A 27,299-nucleotide genomic window follows, 5' to 3' on the forward strand; every position below is an offset into this window, starting at 1 on the left:
CTTCCTTTTTTCTTTCTTAATAGCTATTCTAATTTTTCTCTCACTTTCTTTCTTTTTTCTCTGTTCTCCTCTCTTTTCTTCACTCCCAGTTCTGCTCTTCCTTTCTCTAACATGCTCTTCAACATCTAACGTGGCAAAATTTTGAGCTAATAACCAGGGAAAGACAAAAATCAGATGTCTTGTTATAAAGAATCTCATACCCCATAGGAAGGCAAATGACCCAAAAGGAAGTGGAAGGGAAATAAGGGCAGGTCCCAAAAGAAAAGCCCCTTGTCATTGGGTCCTGGCTGGCCCAGACCTCTTCCACTCCTTATCTCAAAGTTTCTTCCTTCCAATTTTCCCTGAAAGAGTTTTGGGTAGGTCCAAGACAAACTCCACTTGTTGGAACAAATCAGTCCAGAGTTGGCCATCCATGACCTCAATAGAGTTGAGAAATTGCTGTAGGGCGAGGGGAAGCTCTTGAGATTGGAGGCTCCAGTTGGCTGACTACTGAGACTGGAAAATTCCTGGGGAGTCCCCTGTGCAAATTAGAAGGTTCAGGAAGTGCTCTGGTATAGGAAAAGAAGAAAATGATCAGAATAGGACATAAAAGCCAGCCAACTGGTCTCTGATACACCCTAGGACAGGGAGAAGCAGTACAGTGAACTGACATGACAGAGTAGTCAGACACTTGATCTTTGACATCAGACTCTGAGCTCCAGTCTCTTCTCCACTATTTACCTGGCTTTGAATAGGTCACTAGGTTTCTCTGAGACTCAATGTTCTCACTGAGTAAACTGGAAAAGAACAGCAACTTTGTCGATTTGTTTGAGGGTAGAATGAGGTTATACAGGCTGAGTTCTTGGCATGGGTAGATGTTCCAAAATATTAGCTGTGGTTATGAATCTGAACTAGAGACAGTAGATGACTGAGAGGAAGCCTGGTTTTGAATTTCATCTCCATCATTTCCTGTTGGTGTGTCCTTGGCAGAACTAAAAAACCTCTCCAATTTCACCTTTCTCACTTGTGGGAAGAGATGTTTGATGTCGAGGGCCCTTCTGTTTCCAATATTCTTGAATCCTAAGATATGGGTAATAAAGAGAATTCACTGAGGCTTCTGGTTATGTGGCTCAACTTGCAGAGCATCGCTCTAGAAGTCAGATGGTTTTGAGTTTAAGAAAAGTAGTAACAGTAGGGACACTGATATGCAAAAAGTATCTTCTTAGCAGCTGCCTTGCCATGAGGCAAGACTAACTTTTTTAAGGAGTTTGTTAAAATCATAGTGGGATAGAACAGGGGAGTGGGCAAACTATAGTTTGTGAGCAAAATCCAGCCCTTCTCCTGTTTTTGTAAATAAAATTATATTGAAACAACAGCTGTACCTATTAATTTGCAATTGTTCCTGGCTGCTTTCTCACTACAAGGAAGAGTTGAGTAGTTGTCACAAAGATAGTATGACCTAAAATATTTACTCTTTGGCCTCTGGGTATGGATAGAGATTAGAGAGAAACCACAGAGGAGATCCAGGGATAATGCTAAGATGAAAACAACTATGCATGTCATGAAGAAGGGAGCAAAAAAATTGTGTGGTTGCTGGGAGGAGGGAGAGAGTAGGAAGAACCTGCTACCCAGGTCATTCTGGAGGGGATACTTGTAAAAAGAGAAACATTTATTGAGTAATAATACACTGTTATACTGTGTGATAGGACCTCTCCACTGGCTCTTCAGAAATATTGTTATAATTCAAAATTCATTATATGCTTGGTGTGATTGGATTTATAGTCTCTTTAAAATAATTATTTTTTATTGTTCAAGTATGGTTGTTTCAATTTTCCTCCTTATTAAATTTTCATTAAGGTATCTTATTCCTTACAAATGTTAACTGTTTTCTTTAAACCATCTGTGAAGGGATAATACCATAATCGCTATTTTACAGATAAGAAAACTGAGGCCCAGAGTGATTGCTAAATGATGGAGGTGAATACCACAGTCTGTTTCAAGAGCCTGCTAGACTGCCTCACTCTCAGTTTGAGACTGAAAGTCTGTGTGATGAACTCTTTGATGTGCTGCCCAGACATTCCTTCAGGAACAAAAGACTCACTCTCCCAATGCCTGACTCCTTTGGGAAGTACAGCAGCTATGAAGAGCTTTCTCTCCCAGGGCCATATCCCATTCCAGGGAAGCCTGCCTGACCTACATAGGCTGTCAAGGCCCTCCCCCTTGCTGCTGCTCAGGAAACTCTGCAAGGCTGTCCTAGCTTCAAAACTCCCCATGGGGTTGACTGAAGCCCCCACCGAACTACATCACAGTGAAACTTCACCTTTTGCCTAATGCTGCTCCATTCCTCCCCTTCTCTCCCCTTTCATTCCAAAGAACTCCCTAATAAACCTCTTGGATGTTAATCTCCTTCCCAGAATCTGTTTCTCAGAAGCCCACCAGTGAAAATTAGCCTGTGCTGACAAATTGTCAGTGAGTATCTGGGTTACATGAGAATCTGAGGTGTTTTAGCTTAATGTGATTCTATCCCAGGTGAGAGAGAGAAAGGGAAGGAAACAAAGAGAGGGAGGGAAAAAGATAAGAAAGAGAGAGAGAAAAGAAAGAAAGAGAAAGAAAGGAAGGAAGGAAAAGAAAGAGAATTCTTTTCTCTGGGGCAAACTCCTATCTTGCACCCAACTCCAAAAACTGGGTCATTCTTCCATGTTCAGCTTTATGCCTTAGCGCTTTGCCCCACAGTGAAAATAGCTGGAAACAGATACATTAAACCCTGCTTTTTGTCTTTTCTGATAACAGCACTTTTATCCTACAGGGACCCACCCCTCCCTCAGTCCATGTTCTAGGTGTAGGGCAGCCCTTCCTCCCATACTCCTGCACTCTCTCCAGGGGTGAGCACATGACCCATAAATGGCCAATCAGAATGTTTCATCCCCTGACTACAGGGATTGGTTTAACAATGGACACATGACCTAATGTGGTCCAATGAGAATCAACTTAAAGATTTTCTTATACTTTTTGGGGAAAAAAGATGCTCTTTTTCTACTGGGATTTGCTAAACTGCTAAAAATGTATGTTTGGAGCTGTTGGGGACCATTACAAAGAGAGACCATTTCAGGAAATGAAGTCGATACAGAAAGGGGATTCAAGAGATGAAAGAGCCATCCCTGACCACATCATCTGAATACCTGTTACCAGCCATGACTAAGGCTTCATCCACCCTGCACTTATCAATTGTGTGAGCAATGAACATTAAGTTTGATGACTGTCTCCTGCAGCTAAGAGAATCCTGAGTAATATAGCAAGACCTTGGTGCATAGAGTGGGAATATAGGCCTGATATTGGTTAGAACTTGTTCTTATCTGATTTTCAAGGAGAGTTAGCTAAATGCTGAGGCCAACTTTCAAGCATCTATAACAGTTGTTGGATTGTCTTTTGGAGCTTCCTTGGTCATGGTCAAGCAGAACTTTGAAATTAGAGTCCTTATCCACATCCAGAAGGAGGGATATATGAGAAGAGGACATTTCTGCTTCCTCAAGTTTGGGAAGCCCAGAGTCTCACCTTCCTTGGGTACTTGTATGGGGCTGTCACTGACTTCACATGCTGCTGCAGCTCCTTCGTGAGCTGGTCCAGGTCATAGGACAGAAACTGTGGTGCTAGGACAACAAATGCCTTCACCACCTGCAGCACGGATCAGGGTCAAGAGAGAAGGGATCAGAGCTCATCATCATCTCCTGGGATATGTTAAGTGTTATGACTTCTACCACAACCACCACATTTACATCCTCCCAATTGTACCTCCAGACATTTGGGGCTGGGGGAAAAAGAGAAACTGGGGAATAATAATGGTCAAGAGTCCAGTTCTCTCTCAAATAGTTTATTGGATGGTCAGGTAGGACTGTAGATTGAGACCTGGCTCACCTTATATGCCAGGGACAATAGGGAGTTATAGGGAGAAGCTAGATATAGGTGAAGAGAAGAAAATAAAGACTGAAGACCATAAATTCAAATGATCTGTTTAACCTTTTCAAACCACAGTTTGCACATTTATAATCTATAAAATGGAGATCCAATTGTCATATTTAATTCATGGGAAGTACAATGAAATAATATACAGCCCAGCTTAGCTCTGTGCTTGGCACAAAAAGTTTTCTTAACAAAGGGTCCTCCTATTTGGGTTCCATTTGCCTAGTGGATCCTATGATTTCTACAGTGATATGTCCCATGCCTGACAGAGATATGATATTGTCACCTTGTGCCCTGCGGAAATGTACTTGAACATTGACCCACACCTCTGCACCTTAACCACACATACACCAAGCTCCACACATTAGATTTTATCTGGATCTTTTTCTATAACCCTGGCATTATAAAGGGTCCTTTATCTTCCTCATATTCTCAGGGCTGAGGGGCTCTATCTCTTTGCTGGAATCCTTCCTCTGTTTTTCTGGTCAGGGATCAGATTCTGATACAAGTGCCAGTAATAGCAGACCTCGTGACGTGCTTGCTATATGCCAGTTCTTATTCCAAACACTTTACAAGTATTCACTGATTTAATCATCACAATAACTGCTCATCTTACGGATGAGAAACTAAAGCTCAGAGGCTAAGTAACTTGCCCAAGGTCACACAGCTAGTAAGCAGTAGAGTCAGGCTGTCTAGCTCTCTGAATACATACTCTTAACCATCATACTATATGCCCTTGTTTCCCAAATCTGCCCCTTCCCAGGCTGCTGCTCCCCATCACCTCTCCTCGGATGGGGTCTGGACTGCTGATAGCAGCTGCCTCCACCACAACACGGTGCTCTATCAGTGCATTCTCCACCTCTGTGGGTCCTATCCGGTACCTGTAGAAGAGCCTGCCCTTCAGAGAAGACAGCATAACCTCTAGCCCAGCCCCAAAGTCTAGAATCAGTCAAAATAAAGAGCCAGGTTACCCTTCCCATCCCAGAAACAAAACTCACCCACTGGAGTTAATAATATCATCTTCCCGCCCAATGAACTGGAAATACCCATCTTGATCCTTGATGACCCAGTCTCCTGTGAGCCAAAAATCCCCTCGTATGTTGGCTGCTGTCTTCTCAAGATTGTCCTGGCGGCCACGTAAAGACAGTCATTGTGACTACAAAGCCTAAATCCTGTGTCATGGGGCTGCCAGCAACAGATGTTCAGGTTGTACATTTTACAACTTGATCATGTCAACCCCAGCCCCCAGGTGGAATTGGATCTCCCCCCTTTATTTCAGTTTTTTTTCCCCAGGGCTTCTCCCCTGCTCCCCTGGGTCAAGTTTAAGGGATAATATTAATGCATTCATTCACCCATGCTCTAGGAAATTTTCTCTGATTGATTCTACCTCCTCTTCAGTGATTAGCCTAACTCATGTTCCATTCCATGACATCATTTAAGGAGACTAAGGTTTATCAGATATTTTTCTTGGCTCTTTTGTTAGATTTGAAAATTCTAGAAATATACCAGCAAACCTCCAGGGCCCTGCCCTGCAATATTTCTGCAGTATTTGGGATCCTCTGTTCAGCTGAGGCGCTTGTTCTTGAACAATGAGAAGGTTTGGAGTTCACCCCTTGTTAGTGCATATCTGTATCTTGTTCAAGTGTAGGATTGTGGGCCCCCTGATGGAAGCTCAGTCACTGGGTTTGAAGGCAGCATAGGGAATTCATTGGCTAGTTTCTTCATTTGGAAAATAAGGATACTGAAGACCAGAGAGATCACGAGGCATGTCCAAAGCCAAATAGCCATTGCAGATGACAGAGCTGAGACCTGAAGTCAAATTTCTTGATCCCCACCTTGATTATTTTTCCTGGTTACCATTCAGCCTCTGCTGGCATTATCTCTGTGGGTCATGAGTCACTCTGTTTCCTGGACTGTCAAATGGGGGAGAACCTCATGCCTTAGCTTCCTTATTGGCATGTGAAAATGGAGTGAGACAATGCCCAGGAAATGCCTGCAGAAGTGCATGCTATGGTTGTGCCCTCATCTCTGAGGCTCATTTTTCCTCATCTGTATAATGGAAGTGATAATTTACATCTCCAGCAACTCTTTTCTTTTACATGTTCTTATGTAGCACTGTCCTAAGTATTTCACAAATATTAATACCTTTTGATTGCCATAAGAATGCTATGAGATATTATAATACACATTTTACAGGTTAGGAACCTCAGGCATGAGAGACCAGTCACTTGCTCACATAGTGAATAGCAGAGTAGGGTTGGGAGGATTATGAGTTTAATGTGTGCAAAATGCTTTAGGACTGTGCATATCATGTAGTAAGAATACAGTAAATGACAATAACTATTATTAGTGAATTTATTATTTGATTTTTGGCTTGAATGAGTCTTGTAATTTCTGATTTTACCAGCCATACCTCTAAAGTGAGGCAGATGGACTCAAGAATCATCTATTTCTAGCATGTCAAGCTTGGAAGATAGGAATGCTTCCATAAATATGATGAAGTTTCAATGTGATATGTCTAACATGGTTCTAAAGAGGATCAATGGCATGGAGTATGGAGATAATACTTGGAGAAGCTCAGGGTTGCCCTTGGGAGAATGATTCCATATAGTTCAGGGTCAATAAGCTTTCTGACATGAAACACTTCTTGTGGGTAGGAAGGTGTATCCAAATGAAGATAATTCTTCACATGAGATTTTAGTGATAGGGTAAGGATGGCAGGGATGAATTGCCAGCCTTTTCTCTTGACAAAGGACCCACTCTGAATACTCCTTGCCAATGCCTCTTGGGAAGTTCATAACTTTGGGACCCTTCCTTACCCATCTTAGAGCCACATTCCCACCAGGGAACAGAGATAGAGGAGCACACATTTCTTACCACATAGCCAGAGAAGATGCCTATGGGCTTGATGGGTTTGATCCTGATGCCCAACTCTCCTTTTGCACCAGAGGGCAGGACATGGCCCTTTTCATCTATGACCTGGAGGAAGAAGCAGAGTGGAAGAATGATCTGCATAACAGGAGGTGCCTTGAATAGTAATACAGAAGATCTGAGGTAGTCAAGTGGAGACCCTCTTGCTCTAGTGGTGACTGAAAATAAGAACCAACCACCAAGGGAAGCCAAGGGTTTGAAACCCAGATCTCTAATCCATCTGCATGGAACGGCTTAGGTGAAGCTGCTTATTGAGACCAGACTAGATGAGCTTGGAAAGCTTCTGGCTTTAGGAGCTCAGGAAATACAGCATCCTCCTGTTGTCTTTGAGGCCCATGGACTTGGACATCAGACAGAACAAGACTCAAATTACGACTCTGCTACCTTACTTGTTATCTGTGAGCTACTTAAACTCTATGAGGGGGGACCCAAAAGAAACTGGAATTTATTTATAAAAAATGTGTATTTATTCTTTCATGTTTAAACTTCAGTCACCTTCAAAGTACTCTCTCTTTGATTCAATACACCTATCAAGACATTTTTCCAATGATCAAAACTGTTTTTGAACTTATCGATTTTGATTCCTTTCAGTGCTTTTTTCTGTTTTTTTGCTTTACCTCTTCTACATTGGCAAAACTTTTCCCTTGGAAGACTTTTTTCATCCAGGGAAACAAACAAACAAAAAAGTTGCTCAGAGTGAGATCAGGTGAATAGGAAGGGTGGAGGCATGGGGGTTATGCCATTTTTGGTAAAAAACTGCTGAACACACAGTACAGTGTGGTCAGGTGTGCTCATAAATCGCCCGTTGTGAAATGGGCAAACATTTTAAAAGAGTCTTCAAAAAAATTCACTGAAGCTGAATGCAGTCTCTCACAACAATGCCAGCTGGTACAGATACAGATGGGTTCTTAGAATACTCACTTAGTGGGGAAAGCCTGTACAACAAAGAACCTGCCCTCCAAAAGATAATTCCATTTTTTAGAGAGGTCCACCCTCATATATTTCAGTGCCTTCACCTGTAAAACTGAGATAATATCAGCTTATTTCACAGTGCTGTTATCAGAATGAAATGAGTACTAAAAAGAGCTCCATAAATAGTTACCACAGTTGGTTACCATAGTTGGAGCAGGCAATTATAGGTAACACTGAATAGAATGTGAATTGTTATACTCTACGTCTGCCTATCTATACACAGAACCATAGATACACATACACAAATTCTATTTCTTGGACTTTAGCCTAAAGAAATAATAAAAGAAAGGAACAAACTTTTAGCTACAACATATTCATTGTAATGTTGTTTTTACTGGTGAAAATGTTAAAAAAACATTTATTCATTAACAAAAGGCTTAAAGAGTGGTGGAAGCACACTATTGATTACCGTATTCATTATAATTATTAAAAAACATAGTGTATGTCAGTATTAATTGACCCAGGAAGATGGTCACCAAAGATTGTTCAACAATAAAAGTAACAAAATGATATGTCAAAATTTACTCCTATTTTTTTTTAAAGTATACATTTATCTGACTAGCTAGCCAGCTAATTTGCTGGATATTCAAAGTGTTTTTCTCTGCATGGTAAGAACATAAAAATTTCCCTTTTCTTTTTTCTTCTTCTTTTCTATCTTTCCTTCCATTTCATATTGTTTTAATATCTTTACTTTTCATTATTTTTCCTCAATGAAAAATGTAATAAATAAGTTACTGAAAAATTTGTGTTTTCTCCTTTTCCCCTACCACCTGTGTGTACCAAACAAACCTGCACATCATAATGGGGAGTTGCAGTCCCCATGCAGCCAGGTTTGACTTTCATTGTCTTGGAAACTCTGCAAGTGATTCCCTGTGGGAAGCAATAGACAGATAGGCAAACTTTAGGAGGGTTATGAAATTACCGAAGGAAAATTCAGCAGAGCAGGTCCTATCACACTCGGAAGCTGGCTCACATTTGGTGGCTCTGGAAAGCAATCTGATTGATTACTCCCCAGGAAAAAGAAACTAACAACCATATTACAGTCTTTTTTAGGGGAGCCATACTTTTTTAAGGGACCACAGAACTCAAAGTCCTTTAAAACAATGTGGGATTAAATTACCTTCCATAATAGGGCCAACCTTGCTTGACTCCTAAAACAAATTATCCTACAAAGATGCTGGCGTCCACAGGAGCACTTTCTAAAGAAGGCTCCATCTAAAAGCATGGACCCCTGTCATGACTGCATTGTCCTTCCCCACATTTGCAAAGGTCCTCCATATCACAGCATTGCCATGAGCCCTCTTGGGAGTTCTGCAGGAGTACTGGGGACCATTAGCCATAGAAGGATGTAGGGTAAAACAGTGGCAAGAAGGAGGAAGAAATACCAAGAGTCACAAGTAAGAAGCACTTGGGAAAGAACTTGTGGGAAAGTACTCCCCAGATTGTTTTGATAAGTGGCACAATGAATCCACATTGTGCTCAAGCAGCCCCAAGAGTTCCAAGAAGATATCTGAGCAGGTGAGGTGGGGTCCTTAGTGGGTTCTTCTCCTGCCCTTTACTTCAATATGAGCAGCTTAGAATAGTGCCTGACACATTTGACAAACTCAGGTCTCTGCTAAAATGTTATCCCACTACAGAGGACTTTCTTGACCACCATTTCTGAAAATCCAGACCGTCATCTCCTCATTTCATCTCACTTATCTTTATTTTTCTCCATAGACCTTCTCACTGTCTGCCATATCATATATTTATTAGTTTATGTCTCTTTCCCCCACTTGCATGAGAATGCAATCTCCATGAGAGCAGGAGTTTGGCCTGTTTTATTCTCTGCTGAATTTTCAGTACCTATCCCATAGTAGATACTCAATAAATATTTATGGAATAAACCCATGATAAAAGATAGCTCATATTTTTCTTATCTAAGAGCCTTTTGAAGCCCACCGGGCTGCACAGCTTCTGGTTCCCCTAGGAGCTGGTACTGTTTCTGTCTGGCCATAGAACTCTCTGATGTCCAGTCCTGTCTGAGACTTCCAGTTCTTCAGAGTGTCTGGGAGGAGGGTTTCTCCTCCACTGAAGCAGTTCTGTAGATGTGGGAACTTGTAACTGAAGAAGAGAAGAGAAGTGATTGTTCCACCCTTAGCCTTCCTGAACCAAACTCTGCCCGTGCCTAGATCTGGATTCTATGTGCTTTAACAATGATATTGACTTCATGGGGCAACCATGCTCCTAGGGTCAGATAGATGAGAATGTGTGTAAGTAGGGGAGGCAGTAGGAAGGACCAATAGATCCAGAGATTCTTACCAACCCCAAAAGCCCCATCACCTGGAAAGGTCCTGTTGTACCAACATTCGATAAACAATGGGTGCTCCTACCAGGTTGGTGATTGGGTAGCTGGACAGCGCCTGGAGAAAGAGACCCCGCTGAGAGACTGATCACCAGGTCAGATGCTGAGTTTACCAGTATGCATAGTGGTTATGAGCATGCGCTATGCCATCACAGAGTCTAGATTTAAATCCCAGCTTCTTTGCTGTGTTTCTTCAGGCCAAATGAGCCCCAATTCTCATGTACCCTTAAGCTAAAGTAACAGAGAAATGACCACTTATTATAGAGAAAAGTCCAGGATTAATCTAGGACATTTTTGTCAAATCGAGCTGCCTATTCCTGCCAATTTAATGACTAGCTATCATAAACATACATTTAGGATTATGTAAATCCCCAGTCACCAAGAGAAGTAGATCAGCTACTGTTGCAAATTGGCTGTGTGGTCTTAGTTAAATCCTTTAATCTCCTGTGGCCAGCTTTATAATAGATTAATTTAGGTAGAAAAGTGCTTTGAAAAATTAAATGTGCTTTATAGACACTCCAGAAGTGCTATTAACATTTAGCTAGTAATGCCCTGGCCTGGTAGCTCAGTTGGTTGGAGTTTCATTCCCCTACACCAAAAGATTGCCAGTACAATCCCTGGTCAGGGCACATATGGGAGGTGACTTATTGCTGTTTCTCCCTCCCTCTCTCTCTCTCTTTCTCTCTCTCTCTCCCCCCTTTCCTCTCTCTCAAAAATCAATAAACAGATCTTCTGGTGAGAATAAAAAAAAATTAGCTAGTATTGAACACCTTCCAGACCCTGTGCTATCTCATTTAATTCTCACAATAGCCTCATGGAGTGTGTGTTATCATCCCTACTTTACAGAAGGGAAAATGGTGACTTGGAGGATTAAATAACTTTCCCAGTCTCACACAATCAGCCAGTAGTGGAACAAGCATTTGCAGCTGGTACTCTTAACAGTTATGTAACACTACTTGTGTCCCATGCTTTGCTTTGTACAGAATTTATTTAAGTACAGAACTTATTAGACAAATGACTTAGACAAAAATGTCCAGAAAAAATGATTAACAGTAAATCATGCAATTATTTCCTGTGTATTCTTGATGAACTGGTGTAAGCTATGAAAATCATCTCATATCCTTTATTGCCTTGTCGTACAGGAAGCTCAGTATGGAATTACCTACTTATTTGCTGTACTTCTTACTCTCATCAGTCTTCCCACTCTGCAACTCCAATCTATACTTTCCTAATAGGTTTTATAATTTTTTATCTGTTTTCCTGTTTTGTTTTTTCTACTCATGACACTTTACATAAGCTACATCAAATCGTGTTTGGAAAGAGGCAGAGTAAGAATTTGTTTAAATCAGAGAACGACAGCATCATTTGAAGAGAATCATCTGAGAGAATCCAGACCATGCCTGACTTTTTGACCTCTAGGATGTCATTCGTGCCCCTTTTTGCTCCTTGGGTGTCTGTTGCCAGCCACAGAAGTCTGGGAGGGCCCTCAACTTTTACAGAGATCTGGAGGCCCCAGGATGTCAATAGCAACTCTTCATTACAAATAGAGTTCAATATCAAGTGTGGTTTGCAAGCAAACTGAGCCCATTTCCACTGCTTTGCTGCTCCCAGGTAAAGACCATTTGTAGATTCTATTTAATGACTTCCCTGTCAAGTTCTATAAGAAAAGAAAAACCCTATTTACTCTTCAAAACTCATAGATTATAGTCCCAAATTGGCCATACTCCTAATGTCCATCAGCAATAGGATAGAAAAAGTTATGATTGATACACAGAATGTAACACTATAGCATTTGAAAAGAACAAGCTTTTCTTTTTTTCTATTTATTTATTTAAAATACATTTGTCTCCACCTTCCTGCCACCACTTTCCCCTGCCTTCCTCCCTCACCTCCCTCCCTCAATCCTTCCCCACTTTGGCTTTGTCCATGGGTCCTTTATACGTAAGAACAGACTTTTCATATGTGCAACAATAAGGAGAGTACTACAGAGAATATGTTGAGTGAACAAAGCCTGATACAAAAGATTATATATTGGATGATTCCACTTATATGAAGATGAAAAAGATGCAAAATTAATCTATGGTGATGGAGGTCAAAAGAATGATTAACTTATGGAGTGTAGACAATGGCATGAGGTGGCATGAACACTTCCTACCGTAATGAGAATGTCTTATATCTTGATAAGGTTGTGATTACATGGGTATCTGTTATAGACTGAATGCTGTGTCCTCCCCCAATTCATATGTCGAAGCCCTAACCTCCATGTGATGGTAACTGGAGGCGGGGCCTTTGGGCGTTAACTTGGTGTAGATGAGGTTGTGACGGTGGAGCCCCTATGATGGGATTAGTGCTCTTAAAAGAAGAGGGAGAGACACCAGAGTACATTCTCTCCATCATCTGAGGACGTGACAGGAAGGCAGCTGTTTGTAAATCAGAAAAAGAATGGCACCCTGGTCTCAGACTCCTAGCCTCCAGACCTGTGAGAAAAAAATGTCTGTTGTTTCAGCCTCCCAATCTAAGGCATTTTGTTATAGCAACCCAAACTGGTTAATACAGTGTACAACACAGATAAATTATTTGCAAGATGTACAGTTAAAATAATTGTACTGTATACCCTTTACCTTTAGTCTGTGTTATACTTCAAATAAAAGAGGAAATAACACACACACACACACACACACACACACACACACACATGACACCCCCTCCAATAGTCCATCTCTCCCTATACTTGGTTCACCATCATCTATCTGATACTTGGCACCAGAGCAAGAGTCCATTAAGTATGTGCTGAGTGAACCAATGACCCATGATGCCTGTCTCCTGAATATATTCTTTTTATCTGTATATGAGTTTTTCTCCTTCTTTGGACCATGAGCTCTATAAGGCCAGGGACCATTTCCATCTTGCTTACTGATCACTATCTACCTGTAAGGCAAGGGTTAGTCAAAATTAGATGAATTGAAAGAAACTGTAAACCTTGGAGTGACTCTGACTATCTGGTGCAAACTGGATCCTCTCTTACCTTTAGAATGACCACTGGATCAAACTTTGGCAAGAGATGGATAAATATACATGCTCCTGATGTCCAGGGTTCCAGAAATGAGCTCAAGATATTCAAAATCCAACTTGTGTCTGTTATGGTCCATAGTAGGTCTGAGGTTTGCAGGCCCGTCCATAGGCTGAGAAAAGAGAAGACACACACTTACATATACGTCAGTGCATGCTGGGGTGAATGGAGCTTAAGCATGAGTATGTATGCCTGTGTGAGTTCAAACAGATATGTGTGCTCAGGCGTATTTGAATGTTTGCATACCTTTGTAGGAGTGCGTATAAGTATAAGCTGGAATTGTTCTATCCACACCTTCTGTTTCAAGAAGGGGAAAACACTTGGAAGGTGTGACCCTAGCTGACATGATTTAACAGATAATTGGGTATCATTTTCACTTTATTCCCAGAAAGTTTTACAGTTTTTGACATGTGGTAACTACCCAGGAAATATCTACTATGTTTATGCACAAAAGACACTCTAAGTGCCTATTCTAGTAAGTAGCTTTATTAAACTCAAGTTCATTTGAATAGACCATTGGTTCTCTATTCTTGAAACATCATAAATTGCCTTGTTTAATTTCTCTTTTGGGGCCAAAATAAAAGGTTATTCAGCCTGTCTTTTTTCCCTTTTATTGAATTTAATTGGGTGACACTGGTTAACAAAATTATACAGGTTTCAGGTGCACAATTCTACAACACACCATCAGTATATTGCGTTGTGTGTTCACCACTGCAAGTCAGGTCTCCATCCATGCCATTTATCCCCCCATACCTTCCTCCACCTCCCTCTAATCCTTTCCCTTGGTAATCACCACACTGTTGTCTGTGTCCATGAGGTTTTTCTCTTTCTCTTTTTTGCTCAATTCCTCCACTCCCAACACTCCTCTCCTCTGCTGACAGCAGTCAGTCTATTAGGCCTGTCTTAAAACAAGAATGATTTAGGCTAAACATGAAAAACTTCCTTGTGGCTGGGATTCACCATAATATGTGCTCCTTCCTGAAGATGATTTATACTTTCAGTGCTGTAAGAAAATTAGGTCATGGCCTATTAGAAACAAATTTGGAGGGTGGAGGTAGGAATTTATATCTTAGTTATATTTAAGTGATTTGTCTTACCATATTTTAGAAACTGTATTTTACTATAGTTTTTCTATTAATTATTTCTTTTAAATAATTTAATTTTGTTACCACAGACTCATAGGTGGGGCATCTAGGTTTTCAACGTTTGTTTTTGCATTAAGCTACTTTTCCACGTCTAATAATAAAATCAATGTTGTAAGCAGGATCTACTGAAAAAGACCCTGAAGATCTCTAGTTATAATTGTATGACAACTTTAGCACAGTATTTTCTTATTTCATTGATGGGGTTGATGTACAGTAGAAGGAAATTCTGAACTTTCACATTTGAGATCTCATTTAATTAAGTTAATCCAATTATAGCTTCCATTTCAATGAATTTGAAAAGTAATTTTCTGCTGACAAAAGTGCCCTCGTGGAATATGGGTAGTGTTAAAGCAAATTACCAGCACCTCAAAGAACAAGAAAGATATGGATCAGTATGGAAGGAAATTGCATATAAATCTTGTGCAAATCATTCAAACTAGTAGACATGTAGCTCAAAACCCTGAAGATGTTTTCAGATTTCACATTATCTAAAACAGAAATGTCACATTGAAGGTCACTGACTACCCACCATGCTAAGCCATGCTCTTCTTACCCCCCTTCCCAACTGTCTTTCTTAGAAGTACCAAGTTATAGCCAATCTTAGGAGAACTGGGTTTGAGTTCATAAAAGACTCAAGGTCTGGTCATGTATTGTCTGTAGAGGGAAGGGGATCTTCTTACTTAGCATCCATCTTGGCCTTGATGCCCAGGCTTGCGTGGGAATGTTCTGCCATTTTCGGAAGGCCAGTTGTCCCACTGGTGAAGTAGATAGCAGCTGCTTCTTGGCTTCTTGTCTCCACACAGTGATGAGTGGTAGATTCTCCTCTGACAGAGACAGAGTGTCACATTCTCAGATCTGCCCTGGCACCAGATGTCCTGGTGGTCTACCCTTCCCTTCTTCCCACATGCTGGCAAGGGCAAGTCAGCCAAGCCACACTAGAAGAGAGGCTTATAAATGGTTAAGACCATGATATCCTGAGTCGCTCAGGCTTGGGCTTAAAAGTCACTCAGATTTGATATTTATTAAGTATGTAATTTTGGACTACTTATTTAACCCTCCCTGGGCCTCACCGTCCATATCTGTAAAATGGGATCAGGAAGTTAACTGTAACAGAAAGGAAATGTGTGACTTGCTCATCAAGAATCCAATAAATGCTCATCTAATTGTTTAGATCACTAGTGCAACACCAGGTAAAGAGAAGGTGATCAATTAGTCCCTTGCAGCATTTGCACCTCTCTCAGCATCTCTTCTACTGTCCTGATGTCAAGTCTCTCAGAGCTGATCTTACACGTTTCTCTGATAGTTATCTTAAACACCATGTCATTAGAAAGAAAAAGATTACATTCTTCCTAGTAGTTTCCTAATGTATGTGTCTCCAGTGGGGGGATTTCAGACATGTGACAGCAAACTAATTCCTCTAGCCAGTGCTGTCATGGACTGCAAGAAAAATCCTGGTTTGGTGTCCCAGAGGGCAGGGAGAGGGTCCTGGAAACTCAGTACATAGGCCATCTCTTGTGTTTTACCTCAATATGCTTTTAGCCTCACCTCTGATTCCATCCATTGAACAGCTCAGTGTGAGTTTCAACCCATGTAGTGTTTTATATAATGTGGACCATGGGTGACTCTCTGTGAGCCCAGGGCTTCCTTGTTGCCACCATGGCATGATACTCTGGGCCTACTTGGTAGGCATGGTGTACCCAAGAAATGTGGAGTACATGATATCTCCTGTCTCGTCAATGCTCTATCAATGGGAATCAGGTGCTCGTCAGTCCGCTCAGAAATAATCCTGAGAGGCATTCTCTGTGCTCCCAGAAGGTCCAACTTATTCCCTGAAGTAACTCTTGTTGTATTTTCTCTTTCTTCTTCCCTGCTTCACTCTCCACAGTCCCACACTCTACTTCCTGAACCTCCCAAATAAAACACCTGCAAATAAGTGCTTGGTTCAGTTTTCACTTTTGATGAAAACCCAGGTGAAAACATGTAGATACTCACTGTAGTAATGTCTTGAAGTCCAGCCACCCATCCTTACTCTTTTCAGACACCGATATCTTTGTTTTCAGAGAAGGGCAGTCAGGTGCCACAGTGTCCACTGCTTGGGCCACTTCATCCCCAGCAACGATGGCCCTGGATTTTGATGCCTGCAGCCTATTTGGAGTATGTCTTTGGCTTTCATCTGGATAGTCCCAGGCGTGAAGACAAGGCCTGGAGAAGTGAAATGGCTTAGAGAGAACTAGAAGAGGCATTGTCTCCTTCCCTAGAGAAGTCTGATGTAGCAGCCAGTAAGTTCCAATGTGGGAAGGGAGGTTGGGGTAGGGAATGTCAATAGTGACAGACCATTGACCAGAAAGTGATTTGAACACAGATTTGCCCTGGCTGGTGTGGCTCAGTGGATTGAGTGCCAGCCTGTGAACCAAAGGGTCACTGGTTTGATTTCAAGTCTAGGGCACATGCCTGGGTTGCAGGCCAGATCCTCAGTAGGGGGAGTGCAAGAGGCAACCACACATTGATGTTTCTCTCCCTCTCTTCCTCCCTTCCCCTTTCTAAAAATAATCAAGCAATCAATCAATTTAAAAAACGAACAGATTGCCCTGGGTAGTCAGAGCTATAAGGGGGTCTGATGTCACACCATTGACAATCTAAGGCCAACAACCCCTTCTTACCCTCCTACACACACACACACACACACACACACACACACACACACACACACACACACACTGTCCTCCAGGAGTTTCCTGTATTCAAACACTCTCCTATAGTAATTAAAATAATAAGGAAAGACACTTATAACTGTCCATGGTACTGCAATACCACAGCGACCTAACCAGGGATTCTGGATGCATTTTCTTAAACAAGAGTGCCCTTAGCTTTTGTTTTCTACCTTGATGAGACTCCTGTGGATTTGTTTTATTCTTCTGGAGAATAAGAAGACTTGTTTCACTTTTTATGAAGCTGATTTCACATGTTCCTGTTGTTAAATAGCTCTTAATCTTGGATCACTTTCTTCACCGCCTTCAACACTGTAGGATCCACACTGCAGACCTCTTAACTACCTCAGATGTGTCACCATCACGATAGTCTTACTGAGTTTGAGTTCTCCTTCTCTTCAGAATATATTCTATCATAATATCACCTTTCTCTCATGGCCTCTTTACTCTTTCCATAGGGCTTGAAGATATTACTATTGTGCTCAAATTCCTCTGATTATTCCTTCTTTTACACATGTATGTGCTCCTCCTAATTGATGAGAATACCTGTTGTATGTAGGGAAGGGCATGGAAGGTGTAATGTGCATGAGACTTGGTGGCGTTGGGGTTTCCTGAGATTCTTTTTTATACCTCTTCACTTCTCACTTCTTGTATCTAAAGTTTGATGATTCTCAAATTTCTGTTTCCATCTCAGATGTTGTGCCCTTAAATCTAATTTCTCACTTCTCACTTTTCTCCATACATATTTTTATTGAGATATAATTGACATATAACATTGTACTTGTTTTAGGTGTATATGTCAAATATTCATAGGTCTATATATAATATATATCAAATATGCTAATTTGATATAAGTATATATTGTAAAATGATTACCACAAGTTAACATCCATCCTCACATGAAATTGCTATCTTTTTTCTAGTGATGAGAACTTTCATGATCTACTCTCTTAATGACTTTCAAATATACAACACAGTATTGTTAACTGTTGTCACCATACTGTAGACTACATCCTTATGATTTATGTTTTCTAACTGGAACTCTCCTCCCTTTTGAATATCAGGGGGTACCCCTGACTCAATAGTTACCAAATTAAGCTTCTTATTTTCCCTTGACACTCCATACCTGCTTCTTTCTGTGTTCCTCACTTCAGTGAAAGACAATAGAGTCCACACAGTTGCTCAAGCACCTGTGACTTCTTCAACCCCCTGGCTTTCTTCCCCTACCATATGTCATCCATCAAAAAGACCCTGCTGTCATTTTCTTCCTAATCATTTCTTAAATCCACCCACTTATCTCCTTCCCCACCACCTCATCTAAGATTAAGCCAGCATCATCCCTCATCTCTTATCTGGGTTTCACACCCCAGCTCTTCCTCTCTTTATCTCATTCTCTATGAGCTATTAACAGTGACTTTTATAAATAGCATACGATCACGTCACTCAGTTCATCCATGGTTTCCCATACTTTATGGTATAAGGGTCCAGAACCCTCATCATGACCCCCAAGTTTCTGCCAGTTTAGCACCTGCCCCTCTATTCAAGCACCTTTGCCACTATTTTCTCCTTGCTGCCTAGACTCCAGGAACACAGACACCCTTTCAGGTTTCCTCATAACTTTCAAGCTTCCCTCCTGCCTGTGCTGTTCTCTCTGCTAGGAACACTCCCCCTCTGCCTTCTTTCTTGACCGAATTGAACTCATCTTGCAGTTCTCAGCCCAACTATCACTTCTGCTGAGACACCTGTGACCACTGCAGATCAATAAGTTCAGGTCCCCTCTTATAGCAAGGGTTGGCCATATTATTCTGCATAAAGGACAAATGGTAAATATTTTAGCCTTTGTGGACCAGACACTCTCTGTCCCAACTGCTCAAGTTTGCCACTATACTAGTGCAAAAGCAGGCATGGATAATGTAACCAGGGCATGGTTGTGTTCCAATAAAACTTTATTTACAAACACAGGCTGTGGGCAAGATTTTTAATAGGTTCTTATAAAATTCACATGCCATTTATCAAAATTGTTATTAAATAATTATGTGTACAATTAATAGTTTAATGGATTTCTCCAAAGATGTGTAAGTCCTGTGGGTACACAGGCCATGTTTTGTTCACTCTGTACTAGCCGCCTCTATCATGGTGATGAGTAGATAGTTTGCTTAAATAGGTAGAAAGGTGGTATCTACACATGGGGAGGGAAAACATGTTGTGTGAAGGGGACATCTTTGGGGAGGAATAATTGTATTTTTCTGCCATCATTTTCTTTCACAAGAGAGACAGTGCCAGAACAGGTTGTCAATTACCAACCTGCTTGCATGCAGCCCAGAGTCACCAGCCACCACTCAGGAACTCGGGGCAGCACCTCTGTCACACAGTCTCCACGCTGAAGGCCACATGTTCCTGAGAGGACATTGGCTGCCTGTTGGCTGAGTACACTGAGTTGACTGAAGTTCCACTTCACTTCATCCTGATCACCGTTCACCCACCAGAGGGCTGGGCCCGGGTGTCTCTTGCCTGCCTGAAGAAAGAAAAGACCTTCTGATTGGTTGGGCAGAGGTTGGTGTGTAAGTATGGGGAAAATTCCCAGTCTTAGGATTGACACAACTGTGTTTAGTAAGCTTTTTGATCTCCGGACCCTCATTCGCTCTTAAAAAGTATTTTAAAAAACCCTACAGAGTTTTTATTTATGTGGGTTCTATCTATCAATATTTAACTTAGGTTTTTATAAAATATAATATTGCATATTGATTCAGTTGTGAATGTTGGAAGAATTAGATGAACTATCATAAAGCATAAAACTAAAGTGGCCCTCCTGATCTTTCATAATATTTTCCATGAAATGTTTTCTGTTCCTTGAAGAACAATTGTGATAACAGTTAGATTGGTGTTTCTCAGTTCTCATGTGTAAAAAAATAAATTGCCAATGGAACTAGAGACAATTATGCTAAGTGAAATAAGCAAGGCAGTGAAATACAAATACCATATGATCTCACTTATAAGTGAAACCTAATCAACAAATGAGCAAAGTACAACCAGAGACTCAGAAATGAAGAACAGGCTGATATTGACCAGAGGGGAGGAGGGAGGGGAATAATGGGGGAGAGAAGGAGAATGGTGAAGCAAAGGAACATGAATAGAGGGCTCATGGGCATGGATAATAGAAAGGGATTGACTATGAACAGGGTAGGGTTTAGCAATAGGGAAAAAGGTGAGACAACTACAACTAAACAGCAATAAATTAAAAAATAAATAGATAAACTGCTATTACATAATTAATGCAAATAATGAAACTGAAAACAAAATTTGAGGCCTTGTACACATTAATGCCAATTATTTGAATTATACATGTCCTCATCATTATTTTAGTGTGGATCGATTTTATTTATTTTTTAATGTCAAAATCCATTATAAAATATTTAAAAATTTAAACCCATTATAAAATCTCAGCAATCATGACACCTGCACAGAAAAAATCAAGTAGATCAATGAAATAAAATGAGCACTGTAGAAACAAGTGTATATATCTTTCTAATTTTGTAATATATAATTAAATTGATATTTCAAATCAATGAGGAAAATAAGGCTTATTCAACATATAAGGTGCATGAATCACTATTACGTGAAATAAAACAAATAGGGAGCCCTGCTTCACACATTATACAACAAATACTCAGGTGAGTTAAAAATCAATATGTTCCGCTTATAGGTGAGATCATATGGTATTTGTCTTTCGCCCCCTGGCTTATTTCGCTTAGCATGATGCTCTCCAGTTCCATCCATGCTGTCGCAAAGTTTAGTACTTCTTTTTTTCTTTCTGCTGCGTAGTATTCCATTGTGTATATGTACCATAATTTTTTGATCCAGTCATCTACTGATGGGCATTTAGGTTGCTTCCAACACTTGGCTATTGTAAATTGTGCTGCTATGAACATTGGGGTGCAGAGGTTCTTTTGTATTGGCATTTTGGTGTTCTCAGGGTATAGTCCCAGCAGGGGAATCGCTGGATCAAAAGGCAGTTCCATTTTCAGCTTTCTGAGGAAATTCCACACTGCTTTCCATAGTGGCTGCACCAACAATGCAAAGAAGCAAGGAAAATATGACCAGCAACACTGAAAGGAAAAGAAATCAACAGAGACAAGAGGGAAGGTGGGGGGCAGGGAAAGAGAAGGGAAGGGGAAAGTCAAGGAACATATAGCAAGGACTCATGGACAAAACCAAAGGGGAAGAGCTGAGGGAGGGAAGGTGGGAGGGGGCAAGGGAAAGAGGTGGGGGGAAGGCAGAGACAAATGTATTTAAAAAGTAATTAAATTAATTAAAAAAAAAAGATGTTATTTAATGTTGAAAAAAAAATCAATATGTTAAGTCTAAGGAGTTTTAGGCAAAAACACAAAATAATATTTTTATTACCCTAAAATAACATTTTCAAACCAAGAAGCTATAAAGTAAAATATTGACAATATGACTATATTAAATATTTAAGACTATACAGTAATGTTCATGTAAAAAAAGTTAAAGGGCAAGTAATAGAATATGAAAGTATTTGCAACACATCTAAAAAAGGGTTAATAGTTTTTTTTTTGGGGGGGGGGACAAAAATTCTACAAACATTTATTCAAAAAATGGATAAAGAGTACCAAAAGGTCATTTAAAGCTTTCTAATAATGATAGGAATAGGCAAGAAATATACAAAAACAGGTTTAGTTCAACAAACAATAAAGTAACAACTAAAATAACCCATCATTGTCACAATCAGATTAATAAGTATTAAAAATATTGGTAATATCAAGTATTGGTGACTGTGAAAGGAACTGGGTATTCATAGAATCTTTTTCTTCATTTTCTTAAAGAAATCCCGTTAGCATATTTTGCAATGCTGGTTTGGTGGAGGGCTATACTTTTAGCCATCATTTGTCTGAGACGCTCCTTATTTTGCCTTCCTTTTCAATTGAGAGCCTTACTGGGTAGAGCAGTCTTGGTTGCAGGCCTTTGCTTTTCATTACCTGTAATATTTCTTGCCATTCTCTTCTGGCTTGCAGTATTTCTGTTGAGAAGTTAGCTGCTAGCTGTATAGGGGCTCTCTTATATGTTACTACTCCTTTCTTCCTTGGTGCCTTTAGGATTCTCTGTTTGTCTTTGATATTGGCCATTTTAATGATGATGTGTCTTGGAGTGGGTGTCTTTGAGTTCCTCTCGAGTGGGACCCTCTGTACTTCCTGGACTTGTGTGACTTTTTCTCTCCTCCAATTAGGGAAGTTTTCTGTCATTAGTTTTTCAAACAGGTTCCCTATCCCTTCCTCCTCTTCTTTTCCTTCTGGTTCCTTCTTTTCCTTCTCCTCCCTCTTATATGGATATTATTTTGTTTCAGGTTGTTCTGCATTTCCCTCAATGCCTCTTCATTCTTTTTGAGTCTTTTTTTCATTTTCTTGCTCTTTCTGGGAGATTTTTTCTACCTTGTCCTTCAGCTCACTGATTCCATCCTCTGCTTCACCCAGCGTCCTTTTGATTCCATCTACTGTGTTCTCCAGTTCCAAAATTGTGTTCTTCATTTCTTCTTGTGTCTTATTGATAGTTTCTATGTCCTTTTTCATGCTTATATAGCTTTCAGTTAGTTCTTGTAGTTTTCCTGGAGTTTTTTGTAATTCTCTCTGAGCTCGCTGAGCTCATTGAGCTTCCTTAGAACCATTGTTTTGAACTCAATATCTGATAGTTTACTTACTTGCCTCTATTTCATTTAGTTATTTTTCTGGGGACTCCTCCTTTCCCTTCAACTGGGGCATGTTTCTTTGTCTTCCCATTACTTGTTAGGCTCTTTTTTTTTTTTTTTTTTTTTCGCTTCTGCTTCTTAAATTGATCTGTCTTGATTTCCTGACTTGGTGGTGTGAACTTCTATGGTCGGAGACCACTGTTTTGTTCTTTCTGGATCTGCCTCTCATGATGTCAGCTGTTGACCCTGTCTGAACTTAGGCAGTCTGTTTGAGACTTCCAGGAATCGACTCTCTTCGGCTGTCTCCTTCAGCTGTTAATCTAGCCACTCTGCATTCAGCAAGCTGGCTTAGACACACCGCAGTGCGAGCTTATTGGGTCCTCTCACGCTGCTGCCACTCTGGGGAGTGGTATGCCTGAACCAGATGGTTGCTGCTGTATGGGGGAGAGTCAGCGCTGGGATCCCTTCGGCTACTCTCTCCGTTCTCTCCCTAAAGCCTCCATCTCCAGTCTCTCCTCAAGTGTCTCTTGAAGCCACTCTGTGCCCCCTTTAGCCAAGGATCTACTATCTGTGGCTGCCTCTCTGTACTTATCCATCAGGTTTTAGCACCACTGGGCCTAGGCAGAGCCTCCTTGGTGTGGGGCTATTGTGTCCTCTCATGCTGTTGACCCTCAAAGGAGTGGTCTGCCTGAACAAAATGGTTGCTGCCTCATGGGGGATGGGTTAGCACTGGGATTCCACCAGCTACTCTCTCAGTTCTCTCCCCAAAACCTCCTTCCTTGGTCTTTCCTCAGGTGTCTCCAGCCCACTCTGTCCCCTGCCTTTGCCAGAGCACAGGGTAAGTGGCTGAAAGCAAAAATTTATATGTCGGCCCTTTAAGTGGCTCTTTGTGCCTCCAGCTGCCTGTCTTTGGCAGAGATCAACCCTGTTGGTTTTCGCAGCTGGCTGTTATCTGTGTACTTTTTGGGCTCTGGTGCTATCGGCTGGAGATCCTTGCTTATGGTTTTAGACCGTGCTCATCTCAGGGGGATTCAATGAGCTGTTTCAATATCTTTCTGGTGCTGCCACCTGTGGGCGCCCTGCCTGCCTACTCAAGTCTCTACCGCATTCTTTACTAGTTAGGTTGTGCTAAAGCTGTTTCTTCCATCTGTCCAAGGTTAAAAGGCTCCTGTCTTGCTATTATTCAGTTGTTCGTTCCACATGATTTCTCCACAATTTAGTTGTAATTCCAGGTTCGTCCTGGGAGGTCAGTGTTGCTTCCACTCACTCCTCTGTCATCTTGATTCTCCTGATATGATTTTTTAAAACTCTTATTATTGATATTAAATTTTGATTCTATTTTCTTAATATTTTCCTACTTAAACACTTTTAATCTAAAAATTATGATACAATTTCAATTTAGACATTCTGTTTGTGTTTATAACTTCAAAGTCAGAAAACTTGCTTGAGGTTTCTACAATCAGCCTGGAGGTAACTTGAATAAAGTTGTTAGTTAACTATTGAACAGTAACAGTTAATATTAATCTACATATACTCACTCATCTCCAAAGGATATTTATTCAATTTTGAATATCAAAGCTATGTGGAAGTCTCATGGAAGTTGATAAATATTAAAAATAAGGCTAATATTATCTTCGAATTTATTCCTATTTTATTTATTTATTTATTCCAATTCTGTAATGAAGCGTCTGAATAATTTTTCTCTGTAAATAGTGCATCTTTTATTACTATTCATGATTTAACCACAATATTTATAGGAAATTGGCCACTATTTAAGTAGTATCTCTATTTCTGCATGATTAAAATTCTGCTCATAATTATAATTGAAAGAACCATTCACTATTCATGAGTTTTAATGTAAAAAATTATCAGGAATAAACAAAATAAAATATTTTTTAAAAATCATGTGATCTCCCCTATAATTGGAACCTAATCAACAAAACAAACAAGCAAAAGCAAAATAGAACTGAGACATGGAAATAAGAACAAACTGACAATGACCAGAAGAGGGGAGAGGGGAATAACCAGGGAAAGAAGGGGAAAGGTCAAGTCAAAGAACATGTATAAAGGACCCATGGACAAAGATAATGGGGGTGGGGAGGACGGAAATTGAAGGTGAGGGTGGGTAGGACAAGGGAGAGTAATGGGGGGAAATGGGGACAACTGTAATTGAACAATAAAATAAATAAGTAAACAAATAAATAAATAAACATTTACATCACTCTGAAAAATAAAAATAAACAAAATATTTACTATGTTAGAAATTTAAAATGAGAAATTTTATAAATGTGTGCTTTAAAAAAACTAACAGCCATTATATATTACCACAAATAAGATGTGGTTTAATAAGGAAGTATACTTTCCAAAACAACAAAAAATGAGAATTGTGGCATTGTTTCACATTTATGCAAGTCTCTTTAATGTCTTCTTTAGTAGAAGGCAGATTCTCTTTGTATTTCTGTTTTCACTTATTGTTGTATTGCTTGTCTTGTAGCCTCTGGAAAATGCCACTGCATACTTGCAAGAGAGTGAAAATGAAAGAAAAAGACAAATGTTATTATAGATTGGTCTATCTATCATCTATCTATCCATAATCTTTGTTTTCCTTTTTTATTGTGGCAACATATATATAACATAAAATTTACCATTTTATGTCTTTAAAATATACAGTTCAGCATGTTCTTATTTTTGTGCAACCATCACCACCACCCATCCCCAGAAATTTTTCATCTTCCAAAACTTAACCTCTGTTCCTATTACACAATAAAATCTTTGTTGTCCCATCTACCACCTCCTGAAAACGTTGTTTTACTTTGTATCTAGAGACCTCATCTAAATGGAATCACACAATATTTGTTCTGTTGTATCTAGCTTATTTCACTTAACGTGATATCTTCAAGGTTCATCCATGCTGTAGCATAAATAGAATTTCATTCTTTTTAAGGCTGAATAATATTCCATTGTGTGGATATGCCACCTTATGTTTATTCATTCTTCCATTGATGAACATTGGGTTTTCCTATATTTAGGCTATTGTAAATAATTCCTTTATGGACAAGGGTGTAAAAATATATCTCAAGGCCTTGCTTCTGATTTTTTTTTGAAATAAACACCTAAGAGTAAAATTTCTGGGTTATGTGGTGATTCTATATTTAATGTTTTAAGAAACCGTCATCTTGTTTTCCACAAAAGTTATACCATTTTATATGCATACCAGTGATGAACCAGGGTTCCACTTTGTCTTAGTTTTGTTTTAAAATAGTTTTGATTTTAAAGATTCTCTTGAAGTTTCAGGTATCCTTGGGGGTTCCCATATTATACAATAATTTGAGAGCAATAATGAAAAGTTAAAGAGAAAATTTATTGGTAATGGTGTGAGATTTTTCCAAATTTTTCAATAGGGGTTGCATTCTTTTGCATTTTGACCAGTAAGTGTAGGATCGGAAAGGAAACAGAAGTCTTCTCATCACTCTTTCTTTGGTGCCTTATGTTGGAGTCCTTTAGACAGTCTCTGCCTACTGACCATCCTGCTTGCTTAATCTTAATAAGAGAGAAGACTCTGCTTAATCTTAATAAGAGAGAAGACTCTGCTGACTTTCTCTTATTAAATCCAAATCTGCCTCCTCTATGAACCCAACCCACTAGTCCTTGTCTCACTCTGGGAGATCATAACAGAGCATATGAAGTATTTGTAGACAGCCTGTGTCAGCTTCCCAGGGGCTTACCAGATTGCTTCACCTGCACCAATTTCCCAGTCCCTTCTTTCTGTTTACCCCATGCTCTCTGGCTCCCACTCCATGCTGCCTTCATGAGAGATGAACCTCATGGCTCATCATAGTATCTGACATGTAATGTGTTCAATATATTAAATATGGATGAATTCATAAACTCAGCCCAACTGTTCAACTCTATGTCTCTTCACCCCATTACATTCTCCATGCCAGCCCAGTAATCTATCACATCACTTGCAAAGTTAAACTTGGCAGGAACTTCCTGGTGGCCCCACAGCAGAGATGCCAGTTGCTTGGTATGAATGTGGACAGTGTGACAGGACATCTGAATCCACCGTAGAATGTAAATCCCCTGGAATTTTCTTAGCCAATGCATAGTCATACCTGTGAAGGAAAGTTGACACAGACGTGGGTCTTTCCTATATAGACTGCTCTATTAGTCATCAGCTGCTTATGGAGATTAACCCCAACCTTACAAAGTTCTTCCAGAAATGAATTTGTTGTGGTTATGAGTAAATTGGAACTCAGCATTTATTTTAGTCTGGCATGCCATTCTCCAAAAGCACAACACCCAGTCTAGATCCCACCTCTCTCACACTTCTGACAGTTTTGAGAACACTCAACAAATCTCTTTAATAAATCTCTTTATGCTTAAAATATAGTGGTATGGTAGACTGAATTGTTGTTCCCCACTACTTACCTGCTTCTTGTATTAGGATTATATATCCCCATTTGTTTTCATGTGGCTTGCCCAGCTCCTT

At 40.1% G+C, this 27,299-nt stretch overlaps 1 protein-coding gene across 1 annotated transcript; it reads right to left on the reverse strand.

The window, feature by feature from the left end:
• Positions 1–273: 273 nt before the first annotated feature.
• On the reverse strand, positions 274–26,940 carry LOC129073549 (acyl-coenzyme A synthetase ACSM2B, mitochondrial-like). The gene is given in 15 exon segments (XM_054577217.1): positions 274–377; position 3,191; positions 3,532–3,651; positions 4,718–4,817; positions 4,935–5,062; positions 6,814–6,915; positions 8,629–8,709; positions 9,819–9,942; positions 10,162–10,241; positions 13,209–13,365; positions 15,079–15,222; positions 16,391–16,545; positions 16,548–16,600; positions 19,411–19,621; positions 26,738–26,940. Coding segments are annotated over 15 exon segments (1,743 nt in total). The 5' UTR covers positions 26,921–26,940.
• Positions 26,941–27,299: the final 359 nt, after the last annotated feature.

This window comes from Pteronotus mesoamericanus, unplaced genomic scaffold (genome assembly GCF_021234165.1).
Source record: "Pteronotus mesoamericanus isolate MK-2021 breed Mesoamerican mustached bat unplaced genomic scaffold, CSHL_Meso_final contig_411, whole genome shotgun sequence".
Taxonomy (NCBI): Eukaryota; Metazoa; Chordata; class Mammalia; order Chiroptera; family Mormoopidae; genus Pteronotus; species Pteronotus mesoamericanus.